This window comes from Diceros bicornis, chromosome 17 (assembly GCF_020826845.1).
Source record: "Diceros bicornis minor isolate mBicDic1 chromosome 17, mDicBic1.mat.cur, whole genome shotgun sequence".
Classification (NCBI taxonomy): Eukaryota; Metazoa; Chordata; class Mammalia; order Perissodactyla; family Rhinocerotidae; genus Diceros; species Diceros bicornis.
Window position 1 is genome coordinate 53419381 of NC_080756.1, and position 22065 is coordinate 53441445.

At 41.5% G+C, this 22065-nt stretch overlaps 1 protein-coding gene across 1 annotated transcript; it reads left to right on the forward strand.

The window, feature by feature from the left end:
- The first annotated feature begins 9064 nt into the window (after nucleotides 1–9064).
- Nucleotides 9065–18503, forward strand: AICDA (activation induced cytidine deaminase). The gene is made up of 5 exons (XM_058558869.1): nucleotides 9065–9116; nucleotides 14107–14254; nucleotides 16461–16731; nucleotides 17020–17135; nucleotides 17556–18503. Exons 1-5 carry the CDS (start codon nucleotides 9109–9111, stop codon nucleotides 17607–17609), a joined length of 597 nt encoding a protein of 198 aa, XP_058414852.1. The 5' UTR covers nucleotides 9065–9108; the 3' UTR covers nucleotides 17610–18503.
- The last annotated feature ends 3562 nt before the right edge of the window (nucleotides 18504–22065 follow it).

Below are 22065 nucleotides of genomic sequence, written 5' to 3' on the forward strand. Positions count from 1 at the left end.
CCAAACCACTTTATGCCTTTCTGGATGTACCTATTCTGGATATTTTGTATAAATGGAATCATATACTATGTGGACTTTGGTGTCTGCCATAACCAGGATTTCTAAGATTATCTGTATGGGGCATAAATTACTAATTACAGAGCATATCCAGGATAATTGTCTCAATAGAACTTTGATCTTACTTTTTTCTTTTTTTTTTTTGTGAGGAAGATCAGCCCTGAGCTAACATCTATGCCAGTCCTCCTCTTTTTGCTGAGGAAGACTGGCCCTGGGCTAACATCTGTGCCTATCTTCCTCCACTTTATATGGGATGCCGCCACAGCATGGCCTGACAAGCAGCGCCTCAGTGCGTGCCCGGGATCTGAACCCGGGCCGCCAGCAGCGGAGCATGCACACTTAACCACTATGCCATGGGGCCGGCCCCCTTACTTTTTCTTTTTCATACCTCCTTTAAAGAACCTGTGGACGAAGTCTAAAGTAACCAGGATGTGTGGGAGGCAGGGCCATGTTGAATAAATTAACCGAAAGTGGCTGAGTGTACTGAATGTGTTAGTGGCGTTTTTTTCTAATTGTGCTGAGGTAGTTGACTCTTCCTGTCCTCCTCTAGTAACAAGGAAATCCTTGTTGGTACATTTAGCCAATGTGGGGATGGGTGGGAGGAGGGAGAAAGATGTGGGTGTCATGGGGAAGGAGGAAACCAGGCTTAGGTGTGTACTAAAGAATTTGGAGGGGCCTGCCCAGTGGCACAGTGGTTAAGTTTGCGCGCTCCTCTTTGGTGGCCTGAGGTTCGCCTGTTGGGAGCCTGGGCTCAGACCTACGCGCTGCTCATCAAGCCATGCTGAGGCAGCGTCCCACAGAGAGCAAGGATGTACAACTATGAAATACAACTATCTACTGGGGTTTTGGGGGGAAAAAAGGAAAAAAGAGGAAGATTGGCAATAGATGTTAGCTCAGGGCCAATCTTCCTCAAAAAAAAAACCCAAAAAAGGAATTTGGAGCTGCTGATACCAAGTAGTTGTCTCTCAAATCTCATCAAGGACACTGAATTTAATTAAATCAAGAGGGGTTGTCAGGCCGGCCCTGTGGCTTATCGGTTAAGTGGGTGCACTCCGCTACTGGCGGCCCGGGTTCCCAGGCGTGCACCGATGCACCGCTTCTCCGGCCATGCTGAGGCCACGTCCCACATACAGCAAATAGAAGGATGTGCAACTATGACATACAACTATCTACTGGGACTTTGGGGGGAAAAAAAAAAAAAAGGAGGATTGGCAATAGATGTTAGCTCAGAGCCAGTCTTCCTCAGCAAAAAGAGGAGGATTAGCGTGAATGTTAGCTCAGGGCTGATCTTCCTCAAAAAAAAAAAAAAAACCAGGGGTTGTGATTTAACTAGTTGTGATGGAATGATTATTGTAGAAGAAAGGCAAGGGTCAACACAGACCCTAAATAAAAAGAGAACCAAGGAGGAAGAATTTGCCAATATGGTGCCAGGACTTCCTAGAGCAGAGGGTGATCTGATTCTAATGATTGTTAGGGACTATTTAGACAGAAATATAGTGTAAGAACCTCAAAACTGCTCACTCCCATTTTATTACTAATCAGAAAACTTTGAAGCATGGGAACAGATAACTTGTTGATGCTCACAATTTATATTTTTGAAATGTCTGGTCTTCTAAATATATCAACTACTGTAAGATAATTTTATAAAAACAGTTGTTCGTTATAGAATATCTCCCACACACTAGGCAACATGCTGAGTCACTTTTTTACATTATTTTTAACAATCTTGCATGATAGTTGCTCTAATTCTCTAAGCCTCAATGTTCATGTCTGAAAATGAAGATAATAGTCCCTACCTCTTGGACTTAAATGAGATAATATACGCAACATGCTTAGCACAGAACCTGGCATAAAGTAAGTGCACAATGAAAATTAGCTATTATTACTATTATTTGTTCACATTTTAAACATGGAGAAAATGGAATATATAGCATTAGGCAATACACTCAAAGACATTTTGCTAGAAAATGGTGGAGATAGAATTCAAGTCTTTATGTGATTGATTACAAAACCAAACTTTTTCCACTCCCATATCTATTTCTTGTATATGCATGATCAATGAAGCTTCTTTAATTTTCTCATCAAAAATAACTCTTTTTCTTTAGCCCTTTGCCCAGCCTTAGACTTTTGATGAATACTTGTTTATTTGCTCTCTCACCCTGAATAAGTCCTGGGCAGCTGCACAGCAGAGGCCGAATGAGTAATTCCTGTATATGTTTAAAGGTTTGTCCCTCAGCTTCTATATACCCCAGAGAAATTCAGTAATATGGCTGGCAGTAAACTGAGAAAAACAAAAATTGGGAAATGCAGAAGTTGAAGCACTCCAAAAGCCACACTTTCACCCACACAGACCCCTTTTTGGGCTCTTTCAAAAACAACAAAGTATCATATTGAACAATCTACCTGGTCTCCAAAAATAGGGGCCTGGGGAGTCCATGCCTGAGCATCTTGGCTCGCAGACACAGGAATGTATACCCTGGAGAATTCCCAGGGGGCCTTTTGGCCTCACATACTGGCCATAATGAAACCTCACCTAGTGCTTCTCATGATGAAGAGCAACCGTGGTGAAGTCCAGGTGTCCAAGACTTAGCCACCAGAGGCACAATTTCCAAGTCATATTGTTTTGGTTAAAAATAAACTAACCAGGGTGTCCTGTGGTTTTTCAAGAGAAGTTGGTGAGGGGAGAGGGCAGTTAGTAAGGAAAATAACTTTTAAAAATAGCTGAAAAATTAAGTTGTTTTTTTAATCTAACTCCAAATCTCCAGGAATGAAAAATGCTATTGTAATGAAGAGACGTACTTTTCCTTCCTTTAAAAGAAGAAAGGTGAACAGGAAATGAATATAGCTTCCTGAAAAATAAAGTTATTTCTTATGCTGGACAAATCATGACTCTTTAATAACTTTTTTACAGCCATTATGAAAGTTATTTAACTCTCAATCTTGTTAGAAATTTTTCCTTAAGAAGCTTATATGAAATATGGATAACATCTCAATTTTATCTGTCATCGTTGTTTTGTTATGAGCCATCACTCAAGCCACACTAAGCTACTCGTTGCTTAAACATATGAAGCACATCCCCACAGTCCTGCCTTTGCTCATGTTGTCTCTGTCACCCGGAGAGAGAATGAGGGATTTTATCAAGCATATTCCACATATTCCAGGTACCATGTTTTCACATGTACGCACAGTAGCTGAGTAGATTCTTGGAATGATTTTGTGAGGAAAGAATTCTTTCCCAATGTTATGCATTTCATAAGTAAAAGGGCCAGATCTAGGGTCCAAGTCTTTCTGTCTTCAAAGGCTATCCTCCAGGAGTTCTCTGCTTTATTCTCTTTATTTATTAATTTTATCCATTCATTAAGGTCTCAGTCACGCACCATGTCTGTCATGAAGCTTTAGATGACTTCCCTCTGTGGTGATTCTCTTCTTCCTCTGAACTCATGTCACCACATGAGTGACGCATGCCCTGTTATGGGATTATAGAGAGTAGGAGACCACTGTTTGGGATGCGTTAGCGAGGATTCATGTCTTCTATAGAGAATTATAGAATCATTGTTTCTCAATTTTTTTTCTCGTTAAACTGTTCTATAAAGAAGAGTAAAATAAGAAATGCTGAGCATCTGAGGGTATAATCCCAAACCACTCCTGTTAGGCTGAAATTTCCCTGGAATTTAGTTTTATCTTTAACATTTACATGATGCTATATTAGCAACCACACTTGTGGGCCTGCCAGATGTGGGCTTACTCTACAAACACGGGAGAATAAAAATCAATGAAATCTTCCATGTCATAATGCCTTTGACTTTTTAGATGAGGGTAGGAGAGGATAATGGGGAAATGGTCATGGAGTTTTTTGGGGGGTGATGAAAGGTTTTAGAAACAGATGGTGGTGATAGTTGCACGACATCGTGAATGTAATTAAAGCCACTGAATTGTACACTTAAAAATGGTTAGAATCATAAGAAACAAAAATGAACTGAACCAAAACCAAACAAAAAAGAAGCTTTTTTGGATCAACAAATGGGTCAGTTTTCTTATTTCTAGCCAGAACAAAGGGGCATAATTTGAGAAGAGAGAATATTCAAAAGGAACTAATACAGCTTTGCATCATCATGTGAAGTGCAAAATGCAATATCAGTGAGGGCGCCTCTCACTGGGGCAGTTGGAAGATGTTTTCTCTTCTATTTTTTGGATTTAGTGATGATACCATCTCTAAGAATTAATATTTATTCTTTGGAAGGATATGTGTGTGTGTGTGTGTGTGCGTGTGTGTGTGTTATTCTCTGGACAACTGGATGAAGATATGGTAAAGATCCAACTCACATCTGAGGAGACAACTTAAAGGGATCAGATTTTCCATGCTCATACCCCACCGTGGCCTCTGCAGAGGAATTTGGAGTCTCCTCCCTGCTTCCCCCACCGATCTGTTCCATGGAATTTAGAGTGCCAAATGTGACTACCATCTACTGTCTTTCTGGTGCCTTGAGGAAATTTTTCAGAAATAATAATTAAGTCTTGGAAAAATGAATATCTAGAGAAGAAGCATGGATCCTTGTGTGAGAATAACCCATGAGGGGCTGGCCCTGTGGCACAGCAGTTAAGTGTGTGCGCTCCACTACTGGCAGCCCGGGTTCTGATCCCAGGCGTGCACTTACGCACCGCTTGTCAGACCATGCTGTGGCGGCATCCCACATAAAGTGGAGGAAGATAGGCATGGATGTTAGCCCAGGGCCAGTCTTCCTCAGCAAAAAGAGGAGGATTGGCATGGATGTTAGCTCAGGGCTGATCTTTCTCACAAAAAGAAAAAAGAATAACCCATGAGAACACAAGGTAGTTTCCCTATAGAAGTTAGAAAAAGAGGCTTTATGACAGAGAGGAGTGGACTCAAGGATGGGAGCAAGGCTGGGGATGGGGTGTGGTCATGAGCAGGGCCCCTGCGAAGAGTGTAATTCTTTGGAAATTTTCTCTTAAACCATAAAAAAGCCGTAATTAATCTATTAATTTATATGACTTCTCTCAAATGTATTGTTCCCTTTGGTTTCTCCAACAATTCAGTAAAATCTGCTGTACCTTTACAATTTGGTGTGGTTGTACTGGAGAAAACTGAGAGATAGCATTGCAAAGGGAAGTGAGGCTTGCCCCACATTAAAACCACTCCCTCCTAGCGAGTCCTTGAAAATGAACTAACATCATATCATCCTTGTCTGGGTAACCACAATGGAGCAAAGAATAATTTGCAATTCATTGAATCAGTGACCATAAGCACAACTCAGGAACATGCAAGGGACTTTGTCCTCACCACCAGCTTCCCTAAATATGCTTACTCTGTATTTAAAGTGCTTAGCACAATGCCTAACCATAATAACCACTCAAAACTATTAGCTTTTATTTGAATTAACCCACTTCAGAAATTCCCCCTTAATGTCCTGGGATAGATGGGGTGAGGAGAGGAGGGGTAGGGTGAATAGGGAAGTCTAAACTTCTATGGTGTAACAGAGGGTATGATTAGAAAGTTTCTGGGTCAGGGCATGGAATGCTAAGAGGAAGCAGCAAACATTCCCTTTCTTTTGTGACCCAATCATCAAAGAATCTGAGACTGAGAAGGGACCTAGGAGGTTGTCCATTACCATCTGCCAACCAAGAGTCCTTTCACTGATCCCTAGGCCAGTCAGGCTCTCATTATGTGATGTGTACTTTTCTTTCATCACATTTGTAATTATATATTTACATGTTCAGTTACTTGATTAATGTGTCTTTCTCACCTAAATGTAAGTTCTATGAGATTCCTTTTTTTTTTTTTTTGAGGAAGTTTGGCCCTGCACTAACATCTGTTGCCAATCTTCCTCTTCTTTTCTTTTTTCTCCCCAAAGCCCCAGTACATAGTTGTGTGTCACAGTTGTAGAGTTGTAGCTCTTCTATATGGGACACCGCCTCAGCATGGCTTGATGAGCGGCGAGTAGGTCCGTGGCCAGGATCCGAACTGGGGAACCCTGGGCCGCCAAAGCAGAACACGCGAACTTAACTGCTACGCCATCAGGCTGGCCCCCCATGAGATCCTTATTGATTCATTCTTTCAACATTCATTCTGTGTCTACTATATGCCAGTATTTTTCTGGGTACCACGGGTATCAACGTGGGAAAAGAAAATAAACAGACAAAAATCCCTCCTCCGATAGACCTAAGATTCAGTGAGGAACATAGATAATAAACTGTATTTTAAGTGGCAAGTGCTAAAGAGAAATACAAATTAGGGGGAGGAGGGCCGGCCCCGCGGCTTAGCGGTTAAGTGCACGTGCTCCGCTGCTGGCAGCCCAGGTTGGGATCCTGGGCGCGCACCGACGCACTGCTTCTCCGGCCATGCTGAGGCCGCATCCCACATACAACAACTAGAAGGATGTGCAACTATGACATACAACTATCTACTGGGGCTTTGGGGAAAAAAAAAAGGAGGCGGATTGGCAATAGATGTTAGCTCAGAGACGGTCTTCCTCAACAAAAAGAAGAGGATTAGCATGGATGTTAGCTCAGGGCTGATCTTCCTCACAAAAAAAAAAAAAATTACGGGGAGGAAATGTCAAGATTGTGAGATATAGTTGAAATTTTAGATATAGTGACTAGGAAAAGGCTCAAGTGCAAGTGAGTATTTGGGTAAAGACATAAAATAAGGGATCAAGCCATAATGACATACAGGGAAAGAGCATTCTAGGCAGAAGGAAGAGCCAGTGCAAAGGCAGAGGCTGGAGTGTGTTCTGTGTACGAACAAGGGAGAGAGTGGAAGGTGATGAGATCAGAGGAAGACAGGGGCAGGTGACAGAGGGTCTTGTGAGGCATTGTAAGGATGCTGGCTATTACTGAGAGAACCAGGAGCCATGGAGAGTTTTGACAGAGGAGTGACATGATCTAAAATCTTGTGAAAGAATTACTCTGATTGCTTTGCGGAGAACAGACTGTCACTGAAGAAAGATGGAAGGAGGAAGACCAGTTGGGAGGCTAAACACAATAATGCAAGTTCCTTGGACCTGGAGGTGGTGAAGTGGTCAGTTTCTGGATTTATTCTGTAAGTAGAGTTAACAGGATTTGCTAATGGATTTATTTATTTATTGAGGAAGATTAGCCCTGAGCTAACATCCAATGCTAATCCACCTCTTTTTGCTCAGAAAGATTGGCTCTAGGGGCCGGCCCCGTGGCTTAGCAGTTAAGTGTGCGCGCTCCGCTGCTGGCGGCCCGGGTTCGGATCCCGGACGTGACCCGATGCACCACTTCTCCGGCCATGCTGAGGCTGCGTCCCACATACAGCAACTAGAAGGAAGTGCAACTATGACATACAACTATCTACTGGGGCTTTGGGGGAAAAAATAAATAAATAAATAAAATTATTAAAAAAAAAAAAGAAAGATTGGCTCTGGGCTAACTTCCGTGCCCATCTTCCTCTACTTTATATGGGACACTGCTACAGCATGGCTTCCCAAGCGGTATGTAGGCCCACACCCGGGATCAGAAAGTGCAAACCCTGGGGTGCTGAAGCAGAGCGTGAGAACTTAGTTGACACGTCGCCGGGCCAGCCCCGGGCATGGAATTTAAAAGGAAAAGAGTAATCAAAGAAGACTGCCAGATTGGCTTGAGCAATGGGAAGAATGACATTGCCATTGAGATAGGGAAGATGGCAAGAGGAGCAGGTTATGTGTTGGGTGCTCAGTTTTAGGCATGTTTGAGATGCCCATCAAACATCCAAATGGAAGGGCCAGCCCAGTGGCGTAGCAGTTAAGTCTGCATGCTCTGCTTCCGCAGCCCAGGGTCTGTGGGTTCTGATCCCGGGCGCAGACCAATGCACCACTTATCAAGCCATGCTGTGGCAGGCATCCCATATAAAGTAGAGGAAGATGGGCATGGATATTAGCCCAGGGCCACTCTTCCTCACAAAAAAATTTTTCTTAAATATCCAAATGGAGATGAGGCGGCAGAAGGTGGACACACTTGCCTTGAGTTCAAGGAAGAGGTCCAAGCTAGAACTATAGATTTGGGAATCATCAATGTATAGATGGTCTTTAAAGCCTTAAGGCAGGAAGAGAGCAGGGACCCTAGCAACTTTGCTCACCATTGTACCCCCATCCCCTGGCACAGTTTCTATTATGTAGTAGGTATTAAGTTTCTATTGAATGAATAAACAGATTGCATATGGACTGAGATAGGAGAGAGAAGCAAAATCTTGAATAGACCAAGTTATATGAGGGCAGGAACTTAAAGCCTCTTATTTGAAAAACTCAAGCTGTTTTCCAGTTCAATGCAGTCATTTAGATGCTGATTCTGTCTAATGAAATAAACTTTTTTTTATTGTTTGGGATGCTGCTGCTTCTGACTTCAAATTAATATATGGCTTTTGTGGAAAAGACGGCTTATGCAAAGATTGCTCTTTGTTCTAATCATCTGGTCTTCTAGCAATTCTTGTAATGCATCAGAAAGAAAGAAAAAAAATCAGTGGTTTGAGAGGGAAAATTTCTATGTTCTAAGTCCCACATAACTGACTGAGTTTACTTGCTCAGCCACAAAGCAGAAGCTGTTAGTGCGCGTCTCTGTTGAGATTCAGAGATATCGTGTAATTAAACGAGGGAATAGATGCTTTCAGCTCACAGAACACAAGATGCTATTTACATAACTATTACTATTAGCATTATTATGCTTTTAAAATTTAAAATTAAAGATATTATTTGTTACCATGATTACAAAGTGTCTACTGCCACTGACTCCTGACCTTTGTTACCTGTGGAGCATGGGCTGGAGTTTTAGAGAAGCAGCCCTAAAGGCACCTATACATTAAGCAGAGTGGCCCTCAACCATCTTACTCTGCCTTTGACAGCCCCGCCCATCTTCACTGGGCCCAACAGGAGGAAGGCTGTTGGGGTACCTGGTGGTGGTGATGCTGTTGGGGGAGGAGCTCAGATTTGAATGTAGGGGCGAGTGCACTGTCAGACAGTCAGTGAAGCAGCAGTGCTGAGGCAACCTTTCCTTGGCCTAAGACTTTCAGGGAGCAAGAAAGACACTCTGGAATCCACCATGGACAGGTAAAGCAGTTTCCTCACGGCTGGTTGCACTGGCTTCTCCCAGAGCAAATCTGAGTAATGAGCTTGGTAACTGTCCCTTTCTCTCCTGTCACTATCTGACTCACAAGACCTGCTTGCTCAATATGCACATTTATTTTTCTGGATCTGTCTCATCTGTTCAGATCTTACATGCTCTCCACCTAATTCTTTCTGTCTCTCTCTTTTCCATTTTCAAAAGATCTTTTATGCACCCATGTATTGACTTGTTCTGAGATTGTACTGCAGTTAGAACTAGTTCATGGTAATAATATTACACAGCAAATGTTTAGAGACTCAAATCATGAAAAGGCAATAGCAATACTATACTATACTAAAAACAGTAGTGGTAATTGCAATAATAATTTTGTAAATATTCAACTACAAAAGCACTTGAACATAAACTTTCCTAGGGAGACTGTACTGAATAATTTAGTTACATAGTAAGGAAATTATTTTTTTAATGCCAATATTGAAAATTAATTGCTTGAAAGTCACTATGATTGTGTCTATTATAAGGAGAAAAATTCAGTCAAGCAAGTTATTTAATGTTATAGGCCCAATTGTCAGGCAGTTAATGGCATTCTTACTATTTACTTAGTCTTTCAATTTCTTCAGACATGGCTTAACTTACTTTTTAAATGTGTATTCTGTAAGATTTTCACAATGTCTTCACATGCAGTTTTTTTACAAAGAAGTTATTATCACAGAACTTATTCTATTCCTACTTTTATGATTATACAAATGTGTGAGAATCACACCTAATCCATATACTATATCTCAGTTTAACTCTATTGCAAAGAATTTACACTATAGAGTTAAGATTTCTAATAGTAGATTAAGTGTTCTTCAGAAAATTTTCTTGAGGGCAAAAATGTCAAATGTCTGCTCAGTTTACAATGAGATTTTGAAGACTCATCCAAGGTATAAGTCAGAGGTAAAGGGTCCAGTGGAGATATTTGTATATAATGAAATGCAAAGCAATGACAAAATCAGTAGTTGAAATTCAGAGAAAGGCAAAACAGGAGAAAAGATGAAATTCAATAGGATAAAAAAGGAAATAGATAATTATCATTAAGGAAAATAATATCTGCAGAGCGCATTTGTGATGGCCCATGGCAGGAGAGGACTTCGTCACGATATTTTTAACCCATTGGTCTCTGGTTTGCATTGCTGGGGATGCAGTAGTGTTCTGCCTCAGAGAGCACAGCTGTCCAGAGCAGCTGTCAACCTGCAGGCCTGAAAAACTGCCTCCGCAAAGTCCTTTGTACCCAGAAGAGAAACCAAGAGAAGAACAGGTACTTGGAACAGGGTCTTAGCTACAGCTGAAGGGAAGTGATGGACCAAGAAAGTTAATTAGCAGGTCACAATCATGCAATTCGCTTCACTATGGTGACTTCTGACAGAGACAGGAAAGGACTACTGAATTTTCATGTGGAGGAGGAGGTAAAGTCCGTCTGAATCCCTTTACCTATGTCACTTCCTTCTCTATTCTCCCAGAACTTTTTCTTTGGTAACAGGTTCTCGCCACACAGCCTGCAGTGCCTGATACAGTTCCCCCATCTTTCTTATCCATATAGCCCAGGAGGGTAGGTTAAATGTAAAGAGACGATGCTTAAGCTGTTTAAAACTCACTGTGACTCAAGGAGAAAAAAATTTGTTTTTCTTTCTCTTCAGTATTTATTAAGCACTTGTATTCAATTTATATGTGCTAAGGATTATTATATGCTAATTATTTAACAATAGTAATAGTAACGGCGGTGGTGCTATGGTGATTACATAGTAAATTATTATCATTTTAAAATAAAGCCAATTGGGGCCGGCCCGGTGGCTTAGCGGTTAAGTGCACGCGCTCCGCTGCTGGCGGCCCGGGTTGGGATCCAGGCGCACACCTACGCACCACTTCTCCGGCCATGCTGAGGCCACGTCCCACATACAGCAACTAGAAGGATGTGCAACTATGACATACAACTATCTACTGGGGCTTTGGGGTAAAAAAAAAAGGAAGAGGATTGGCAATAGATGTTAGCTCAGAGCCGGTCTTCCTCAGCAAAAAGAGGAGGATTAGCACGGATGTTAGCTCAGGGCTGATCTTCCTCACAAAAAAATAAATAAAAAATAAAATAAAATAAAGCCAATTATTATTAGATCTTGGCTAGCATCCATTTCAGATTCCTGCCAAATGTGCACTTTTAATTCTAAAATACTATGAATAAATCATTTTACATTGCTTGATAAACGTATGTGCATAGTGGTGATAAATCTAGTCCTCTGCCTCCGAATTTAAAGTGTATTCCAAGAAGCTGCATGTGTGCGAGGGGAAACGTTTAAAATGAGACAGCTGTGAAAGGCTCCTGTGCTTGCTGATCTACTTTCTAAGGTTGACATTTGGCTACTTAACTTTTAAATTCAGGGTCTATCACATGCATGGCATTGCTAAAATGTCAGTTCTCAACATATGTCCACACAAAGTCTGGTGCACCAATGTCCGTAGAAGTTTTATTCACAGTAGCCCCAAAGTGAAAACAACCCGTATGTCCACCAATAGGTGAATGAATAAATGAAATGTGCTATACCCTTGCAATGGAATATTGCTTTGCAGTAAAGAGGGACGAGCTACTGATACATGCAACACCATGCATGAATTTCAAAGTTATTATGCTAAGTGAAAGAGTCAGACACAAAAGAAGAGATAATGTATGATTCATATGAAATTCTAGAGAGTGAATAATAACATAGTTACAGAAAGTAGATTCGTGGTTGCCTGGGGGGAGAGGATGAATTGACTGAAAAGGCGGATGAGGAAATTTGGGGGGAGGGGTGCCCTGGCAATGTTCTGTATCCTGATTGCATTGGGTGTTTACATCTGCCAGTGTTCACAGAATTGTACATTTTAAATGGGTGAAGTATGTAAATTATACCTCAATGTAAAGAAAAAAACAAAATGAAAAAAGTTTCAATTCTCTTGCCAGCAAACCGTATTCAAATCCTTGATGAGGTCTTTACTTTTACAAATTCTTTGCACTTCTGCGCAATGCCATTAGGTGGCAGCAGCATCTCCACAAATGGATAAATACAATTTTGGAAAAGACTAGGGACAGAACTATTAGTGCTTTGGTATCAACCACACCGCATAGCTTGTGTGATGTTCACAACTGCAAAGAAACTTGGGTTAGCAGAGAGTATTTCCACAAATTCAATTCAATTTAGCGCTTCTGATGTGGAAGACACTGTGCGAAGAGGAGGAGCCACCAGTCCCCGCGTGTGAACAGCATAGGGTAATATTTAGATCATATTGCCGAGTTAAAAAAAGCAGCAGAATACAAAATTACATATGAAATCAGTATAATCAAAACCATGTACATATATGCCTATAAAAAGACTGGAAGGGAAAACAGAAGAATTTTAACAGAAATTGTCATTAGACACTAGGTCTAATTGCCATTAGACACTGACTGATATTCTAACTTTCTACTTTTTTGTAGTATTTAAGTAGACAACAGTCGAGTATTGCTCTTATAATTTGAAAACAAAACCATTACTCATAAAGTGACACTTTCCACCTCAAAACACAGAAAGTCTGGTTGGGGAGACAGACGTCAGCAGCAAACAGTTGGTAACAAAGGACCAGAGCTTTGATAGGGAGAAGCTAGAGAACGACGGGAAACTACAGGAGGGGTTTTGTTGCTGTGATTACTTGATTTTTGCCTAAAAATTTGGGGATAATGGTGGTGAGAAAGGTTACTGGAAGAGTTGAAACTGTGTTAGACTTTGAAGGATGTCTAGGTTTTGCCCAGTGGAAAAAGGTAGGGAAGCATCCAGAGAGACAACGTGCATGAGCAAGGCGCTGGAAAGAAAGAGCGGAAGGAAAGGAGTGGAGGTGGGGGGTGTCTGCTGCAGAGGGGGCCTAAAGTGGTGGGAAAGAAGGGAAAATGTAGTAGGAAATAAGGCTAGAAATGTAGATTGAGGTCCAAATGGAAAAACTGGGCTAAATACCACATTAAAGAGTTTAAGTTCATCCTACGGGCAGAAGAGGCTCGTCAGGGGTTTCTCAGCAAGGAAATGACATGGGTCACACATGGGTCACACTCTGGTACCACATGGAGGATGTTATTTTGGAGAGACTGAAGGCAGAGAGACCAGCGGGAATAGAGCAGGTTCAAATTCAAGAAATATTTGGAGGTTTAAATCAATAAATTTAGATCATTAATTAAATACAAGGAACGAAGAACAAGAGGAATCAAAGATGATCTCAAGCTCTTAGCCTGGTTACCTGAGATGGAAAAGTCAGGGGGAGAGGCAGGACGGTCAGGACAGAGCACGGATTAGGAATACTGTTCTGACCATGTTGAGTTTGATGTACGCATTGGACATTTAGGTGGAAATTGGAGGGGAAACCTGAAAATACAATTATGGGATTGAGGAACAAGTTTGTAATTCCAAGTTACCAGCATGGAGAAGACAGCCGTGGAAGGAGACTGTCCTGTGAGCCGGAATGGCTTTGGGGTTCCTGCTTTCTCTCAATTCGTCTTAAATAGAAGCACGGGGGCCAGCCCTGTGGCGCAGCGGTTAAGTGCGCACGCTCCGGGGCTGGGGGCCCGGGTTCAGATCGCGGGCGTGCACTGAGGCACCGCTTGTCAAGCCATGCTGTGGCGGTGTCCCATATAAAGTGGAGGAAGATGGCCTCGGATGTTAGCCCAGGGCCAGTCTTCCTCAGCAAAAAAAGAAGAGGATTGGCATGGATGTTAGCTCAGGGCTGAGCTTCCTCACACACACACAAAAAAATAGAAGCATGAAAAGGGATTTATAATGGATTTCAATCTCAGTAGGTCTCAGGCATCCAGCAAAGGCAGCAAGAGCATCTCCTTGGGTTTGGCCCAAATAATTATAGATTTTTTTTTAAAAAGCTGGAGGAAAGCCAGGAGTGACCGGAGAATGAGCTGTTCTGCTTTTTTCTCCCTCCTCTCATCCACAGCCTCCTGATGAAGCAGAGGAAGTTTCTTTACCATTTCAAAAACGTCCGCTGGGCGAAGGGTCGCCACGAGACCTACTTGTGCTATGTAGTGAAGCGGCGAGACAGTGCCACCTCCTTTTCATTGGACTTCGGTCACCTTCGGAACAAGGTATCAATGACATTTGCTTCCCAGGCAGTTAAAAGCTAAACTGTGGGCACTTTTTGAGCCACCTGCTGATGGTACCCCTTTCAACCTGTTTCACATTTGTCTCCACTAGATTCCTCAGATCTTTTTTTCTTTTTTACGTGTCCATGCAACCATAATAGAAATGCCCCAAAGGATGTCATTTAATGTCCTCCCCAGGGCCGGCCCTGTGGCTTAGCGGTTAAGTGCACGCGCTCCGCTACTGGTGGCCCGGATTCGGATCCCGCACGCACAGACGCACCGCTTCTCCAGCCACGCTGAGGCCGCGTCCCACATACAGCAACTAGAAGGATGTGCAGCTATGACATACAACTATCTACCGGGGCTTTGGGGAAAAAAAAAAAGGAGGAGGATCGGCAACAGATGTTAGCTCAGAGCCGGTCTCCCTCAGCAAAAAGAGGAGGATTAGCACGGATGTTAGCTCAGGGCTGATCTTCCTCACAAAAAAAAATAAAATAAAATAAAATAGGGCCGGCCCCGTGGCTTAGCGGTTAAGTGCGTGCGCTCTGCTGCTTGCAGCCCGGGGTTCGGATCCCAGGCGTGCACCAACACACCGCTTCTCCGGCCATGCTGAGGCCGTGTCCCACATACAGCAACTAGAAGGATGTGCAGCTATGACATACAACTATCTACTGGGGTTTTGGGGGAAAAAATAAATAAATAAATAAAATTTTAAATTTTATAAATAAAATAAAATAAAATTGGCTTAAAAAAAAAATGTCCTCCCCAATCACGCTGGGGCCATTAATGCCACACCTTGCTTCAAAGCCAATAATAACTGCCCCCGAACTTTCCTCCCCTTTCCCCAGCATCCGAATTGCCTTTGAGATTAACAAAGAAATCAAAGGTAAGAGCCTTTTGATTTGGAGGAATACTATCAGCTCATTCAAGCTAAATTTTAAATGCAAAAAACAAACTGTCTTTCTAATTTTTGAAAATTAAGGAAGAAAAATTTAGGGAAATTAATAATGACTCAATTCTGTTTTCCAAGTGATTTCTATTCCCTCCTGCTCACATAGATCATAGGCCAGTGAATACATTCAGCATGGTGAGCCCCAGAAAACTCAGGGAAGCCTCAAATGGTTGATTAATGAACTCAATCTCTTAGTATCTAGAAGATTAGAGAATTACATTTCTAAGAGACGACTTCACCAAAATCCAGATGGGTTTACATAAGCTTCTGCCAATGAATATTTCCTCTCGCTTAACATGCAGTGAGATCTGGCCTTGGAAGCCCAGGGAAGAATCCATGGGTGGAATGACATCGCCTAGCTCATTGTTTAGTGCTTATTTTACTATTCAATTTTCTTTGCCTCCATTTGTATTGTGCAAATTATCTCACTGCAATTGTTTTACACACTAGTCTCTTTCCTATTTGGTGATATGACACATTCTAACTATAGAAAGCTTTGCTGTTACCAACCCTTTACTTCCCTCTCATTTAACCCTCACAACACCAGCCCATTTTACTGATGAGGAATTAGAAGATCCAAGAGTTGGGTAACTTGGCTCAGTCACAGGAGTGGTGATGCCAGGAAATGGAAGCTAGGTCCTCACATTCTGGGACTAATGACTTTTCTGGAATGCTAAGAGGACTTGTTATATCTCAGTATTGTGGTTATTATTACAATCACAGGGATCATACAGTGAGCAGACACATTATTTAATGGCTCTTAGCCCATACCAGCGCCTATTACCTCTCCTACAACACCCACCTGTCAGTCTCACCATATCCCAGTCCTCCCAACCATAAATTTTCCTACCTCCACCTAGTGGTCCAGTGTATTTCCACAATGTTACATCAACAGACACTTCCAAGCCATTTTACTTCAACTCAAAGGTGCAAGAAGTAACTTCACAAACACAAATCAAATCTCTGCTGAGATACTGTGATGCTTCTTCATCCAAACTCAACTCATTTCATCCTCCCCATTCCACAGAAAATCCATAGCCTTTCTCCACCCGGAGAGGCCAAGGGCGCAAAGGGTTTTGGCTCACCAGTTACTACTGTGCTCTTTCGGGCAGTTGCGTACCCTTTCTGAAACATGACAAAACTGCAGACGCTCCACAAAAGATGACTGTGGGAGGGAGATGAGTTAATGACTGTACAGCTACCAGCACCGCAATAAAGGTCAGTCAACGGCAGCTGAGTGCTCTGCTCTCTCCGCAGTCGGGGTGCCACGTGGAGTTGCTCTTCCTCCGCTACATCTCCGACTGGGACCTGGACCCTGGCCGGTGCTACCGCGTCACCTGGTTCACCTCTTGGAGCCCCTGCTACGACTGTGCCCGCCACGTGGCCGACTTTCTGAGAGGGTACCCCAACCTCAGTCTGAGGATCTTCACCGCGCGCCTCTACTTCTGCGAGGACCGCAAGGCTGAGCCCGAGGGGCTGCGGCGGTTGCACCGCGCTGGGGTCCAAATCGCCATCATGACCTTCAAAGGTGCGCAGGGAACCTTTTTCTGCGCAGGCTCAGAGCAGCAGCTCGCAATTGGGACTGCAATTCAGATTGAGCAGAGTCAGGGAGGAAATTCAGGGGGTAGAATTGTACGTGGGGTCTAGTTCAGCTTTGGAGCCGAAAATTATCAACTAGAATTGGAGGAAAAGAATTAATAGCTAGGACGCAAGGCTTTGGGGGAAATGAGAATTTTAAAGAGGCTAGGGATTTCTTTCTTTCCTCTTGATTTGGGATCTGAGCTATCTTTTACCCCTCCCCTCTGCTTTTTTAAAGATTATTTTTATTGCTGGAATACTTTTGTGGAAAATCGAGAAAGAACTTTCAAAGCTTGGGAGGGGCTGCATGAAAATTCGGTTCGTCTATCCAGACAACTTCGACGCATCCTTTTGGTAAGGGCTTCTTTGCTTCCCATTCTCTCTCTCTCCAAAGTCATCTTTTCTTGGAGTTACTTATATTCTTTTCTTATATTTCTTACATTTTCATATGTGTGTGTGTGTCTTTGTCACTCTCTCCTTATTTTTCCTCTGATGAAAATGTTGTTTTCTTTGTCTTTTTTGTTGTTTCTCCCACAATTGAGTTTGCTCCTCTGTTGTTTCACAATTCAGGGCCCTCTGCTAAGATTCCTTTCCCTTCCCCTCTCTTTCAGTCGCTTGTCTTCTTTCTGTTAGACTCTTCCCAGGATTGTGTTTCCTTCCTGGTAGAATCCCTTCTTTTCCTTTTCTATTTCCTCTTCCCCCTCCCTCCCAACTTACTTTTTTCCAAAATGTTACCAAGTCATCCACTCTGTTTATTTCTGTCTTTCTCTACAGCCCCTATATGAGGTTGATGACTTACGAGATGCCTTTCGTACTTTGGGACTTTGATACCAACCTCCAAGAATGTCACATACGATGAAATATCTCTGAAGATAGTGGGTAAAAGAACAACCCTTCAAGAATGCTGTTTTTCTTCAACTCTCACTTTCTTAGAGTTTAGAGAAAAAATATTCGTATATATGGCTTTAAATATATATATATACATCTTGAAAATAGGGAAGGACACAGGCCCACAGGGTGATGCTGCAACTGGTGCAATTTTTAATGCAACAACGCCCCCTACTGTGAAACGACAGAACTGCGGGGCCTGGGAGCCCCTAAAGTGTCAGATGTTCTATGACTTTTAGGCAGGGAGAAGGGGAAGGTAAATCCTTAAAAGCATGGTGAAAGGATCAAGTGTTTTTCTTTTCTTTTTCTTTTTCTTTTTTTTTTTTTTTGCAGGGAAATAGTCATCCTGGGCTAACATCTGTTGCCAATCTTCCTGTTTTTTTTTTTTTCCTCCCCAAAGCCCTGGTGCACGGTTGTATATCCTAGTTGTAAGTCATTCTAGTTCTTCTATGTGAGCAGCCTCCACAGCATGGCTACTGACAGATGGGTGGTGTGGTTGACCTGGAGCTGAACCCGGTCCGCCCAAGTGGTGAACGCCAAACTTTAACCACTAGGCCGTCAAGGCTGGCTCTCAGAATCAAGTGTTTTTATAATCAGTATCTTTTATTATTTGATTTATTTTGAGTTTTCAATGGTATTGGTGATAGATTTTTCTACTCTTTTCCTTTGGGATTCATTTACAATCTGTAGAACCTCCTAATGAAAGAATCTGGTGATTGTAACCCCAAACCCTCTCCTTAAAGCATTAATATCCAAGCATGTGCTGTATGTTGTAATCGTCTGAGGCGTGTTTTTATGTTTGTACATGAGAGGATTTTTTCTTGGTATAGAATACCCGTGGTGACCTTCAGGCTATTTTATAATAAAGGATCTTAAAATGAGTACAAGGACTGTGAAGAAGACGCTCTAAAAGTGAGTTGATGCCTCAAGTAACAAATTTGGAAACACAGACCTTTTTAGAGAAGTCCATCATTTAGAAACCACAACCACAAATTTCACATATAATTGGTGAGCGCTTGGAAGGGAGTTGCTTGAATGTTGAGAAGAGAAAAATCTATTCTTTCCAATGGGTCTTTTAACCTTAGCAATGCCAGCCAGGTAAAGGTCTTCTATTTTTTGTATGTATGTGTTGCTTCTCTCAAAGAAATGTTCACTATCTAAGAGAATGTGACAAAAGAAAATAATATTTGGGAGGGAAGGAATGACAGAGCATTGCAAGGAAATAGTATTTTATCCAGCAAAATGTAGGGAGCAAGCATGGCAGAGAGCGCCTATTTGTCCCTAACAATCATCCTTGACTGTGGGAAAAATATTCAGAATAACCATATCACTGTGCAGTTATTACCCAGCAACCCTTGCAATGCAGGTAAACAATCCACAGGAAAAGTTGAATGCATAATTGTTACTCTTATGGTACATAGTTTGTGAGAGTTAAGTATTGAAAATCCTACATCATGTATTCATTCATATTTTATATTATGCTATATAACGTCTAATATTTTTATCATAATTTCCTTTTCTGATATATTGAAGGGGATTCCTGATGTCTCATAAAGTTATGCCTTTAGAAATGATTCTAATAGGAAACTATATAATTGTAACATAGGCTAACATTGTAATAATCTTGCTATGAAACTATTCTCTTAATTTTTAGTAAATTTTTCCTACCGCAAATTTGATTCTGGCTCATTTCAATCAACTGAATAAATGGTAAATAATTTTGAAAGTTTTGGAGATAAAGTCCCACATAAAATAATTCCAAAAGTGATTTATAAAAAGTTAAATTAAAAAGTCAGTATGATGGAATAGACTTGAGAGTCCAGAAATCAGCCCATACATGTTTGTTCAACTGATTTCTGACAAGGGCACCAGGTCCATTCAGTGGGAGAAAGAACAGTCTTTTCAACAAATGGTACTGGGACAACTGGATATCCATATGCAAAAGAATGAATTCGGACCTCTGCCACATATCATTAACAAAAATTAACAAACTTTATCAAATACCTGAATGTAAGAACTAAAACTATGAAAGCCGTAGGAGGAAACATAGGTGGAAGTCTTCATGACCTTGGATACGACAACAGTCTCTTAAATATGAAACCAAAAGCGCAAGCAGCAACAACAACAAAAAGAAAAATTGAACTTCCTCAAAATTAAAAACTTTTCTGCATCAAAGGACAGTAGTAAGAAAGTGAAAAGACAGCTCACAGAATGGGAGAAAATATTTACAAATAAAATATCTAATAAGAATCTATGATCTAGAATATATAAAGAACTCTTACAACTCATAACAAAAAATAATCGTGGGCCGGCCCCTTGGCGTAGTGGTTAAGTGTGTGCGCTCCGCTGCTGGCGGCCTGGGTTCGGATCCCGGGCCAAACCGACGCACCGCTTGTCAGGCCATGCTGAGGCGGCCTCCCACATAAAGTGGAGGAAGATGGGCACGGATGTTAGCCCAGGGCCAGTCTTCCTCAGCAAAAAGAGGAGGATTGGCATGGATGTTAGCTCAGGGCTGATCTTCCTCACAAAAAATAATAATAATAATAATCGAAATTAAAAATGACCTAACGACTCAAATAGACATTTCTGCAAGGAAGATTTACAGATGGCTAATAAGCATATGAAAAGATGCTCAACATCTTTAGTCGTTAGGGAAATGCAAATCAAAACCACAATGAGATACCACTCATACTTACTAGGATTGCTATAAACAACAATGACAACAAAAAACAGTAACAATTGTTGGTGAGGATGTGGAGAAATTGGAACCCTCGTATATTGGCTGGTGGAAATGTAAAATTGTGCAGCAGCTATAAAAACAGTTTGGTGGGTCCTCAAAAGTTAAGTATAGAATTATTGTATGACCTCGTAATTCCACTCCTAAGTATATATCCAATAGAATTAAAAACATGTTCAAACAGAAACTTAAACGTGAATGTTCACAGCAGCATTATTCATAATAGCCCAAAAGTGGAAACACTCAAATGTACATCAACTGACAAATGGATGAACAAACTTGATATATCCAGGCAACAGTATTTCATTCATTCATAAAAAGGAATGAAGTACTGACACATGCTGCCTCATAGATGAACCTTGAAAACATTATGCTGAGTGAAAGAAGGCAGACACAAATCACCACATGTCATATGATTCTGTTTATATGATATGCTTAAAATAGGTAAATATAGAGAGACAGAAAGATTAGTGGTTACCAGGGACTGGAGGAAGAAGGAAATGGAAAGTCACTACTTAACGGGTATGGGGTTTCTTTTTGGGGTGATGAAAATGGTCTGGAATTCGATAGTGGTATTAGTTGCAAAACATTGTGAATGTACTAAAAACCAATGGAGTGTGTACTCAAAATAGTTAAAATTCACATAAATGTGAATTTTATGTTATGTGAATTTCCTTGCAATTTTTTAAAAAGTCAGTAGGTCTTTGGAGTCAGGCAAACCTGAATCTGAGTTCTGATTCCACGCAACAGTGGCAAGGTGTTTAACCTCTTGTAAAGCCTTAATTTCCTGTCTGTAAAATGTGTATGATAATGTTAACTTTTCATATATTTTTGGTATTAAATTGGAAGATAACACAAAGCTGGTACTGTTTTAGTGAATAGAATTGCCATCCTCTCTGTTTACAAGGCAGAAACCTAGAACTCACCCCTGACATTACCCTCTGCCCGCATATCGAGTCCTGTAGACTTTGTATGCTAAATATCTCTTGAATTTATTTACTTTTCTCTGTCTCCTCTATCAGCATCTGAGAAAGAAAACAAGGGAAAAAAACAGCCCTTGATAGTAGAAGACTGGCCTGCCACTCAACCAGGCCATATTACTTTCCTGCTGGACATAAACAATCGCATTGAACACCAACCTCAGACAAGATTACTCTGAGACCATGATAAAATGAGAGAAAGCAAAGCCACTTCATAATTTGTCTGAGCCACCCACAAAATACCAAACACCCCGGCTCTTGGCTAAAAGGAATGACTCTACTTTCTTATCACTTACAGCTTCATCTTTGTTCTAGTCAGCTCTCCCTAAAGATTTACTGACATATCCAATCACGGAATTGACGCCACTCCCTCACAATATCCAATCTAAAGCAAATCTCCATTTACTTAGACACCTCTCCCAAAATCACCAAACCAAAGCTTAAATTCTGTAATTGAATTTAGAGCCATGAAGTGTCTCCGAGACACTTCATGGCTCACGGTTCCCCAAGATGTGGGTTCTCCCTCACTGCAAAGTACAAATCCAACTTGTTCAACTACAGGAATGTTCTTCGTGGTCTTTGGCTGGAGGCCATTGACACACCTTAGTTGGAGCTATCAACATCTCTTGCTTAGTCTACTGCAATAGTTTCAGTGTTCACTAATTCTTATTACATTTTT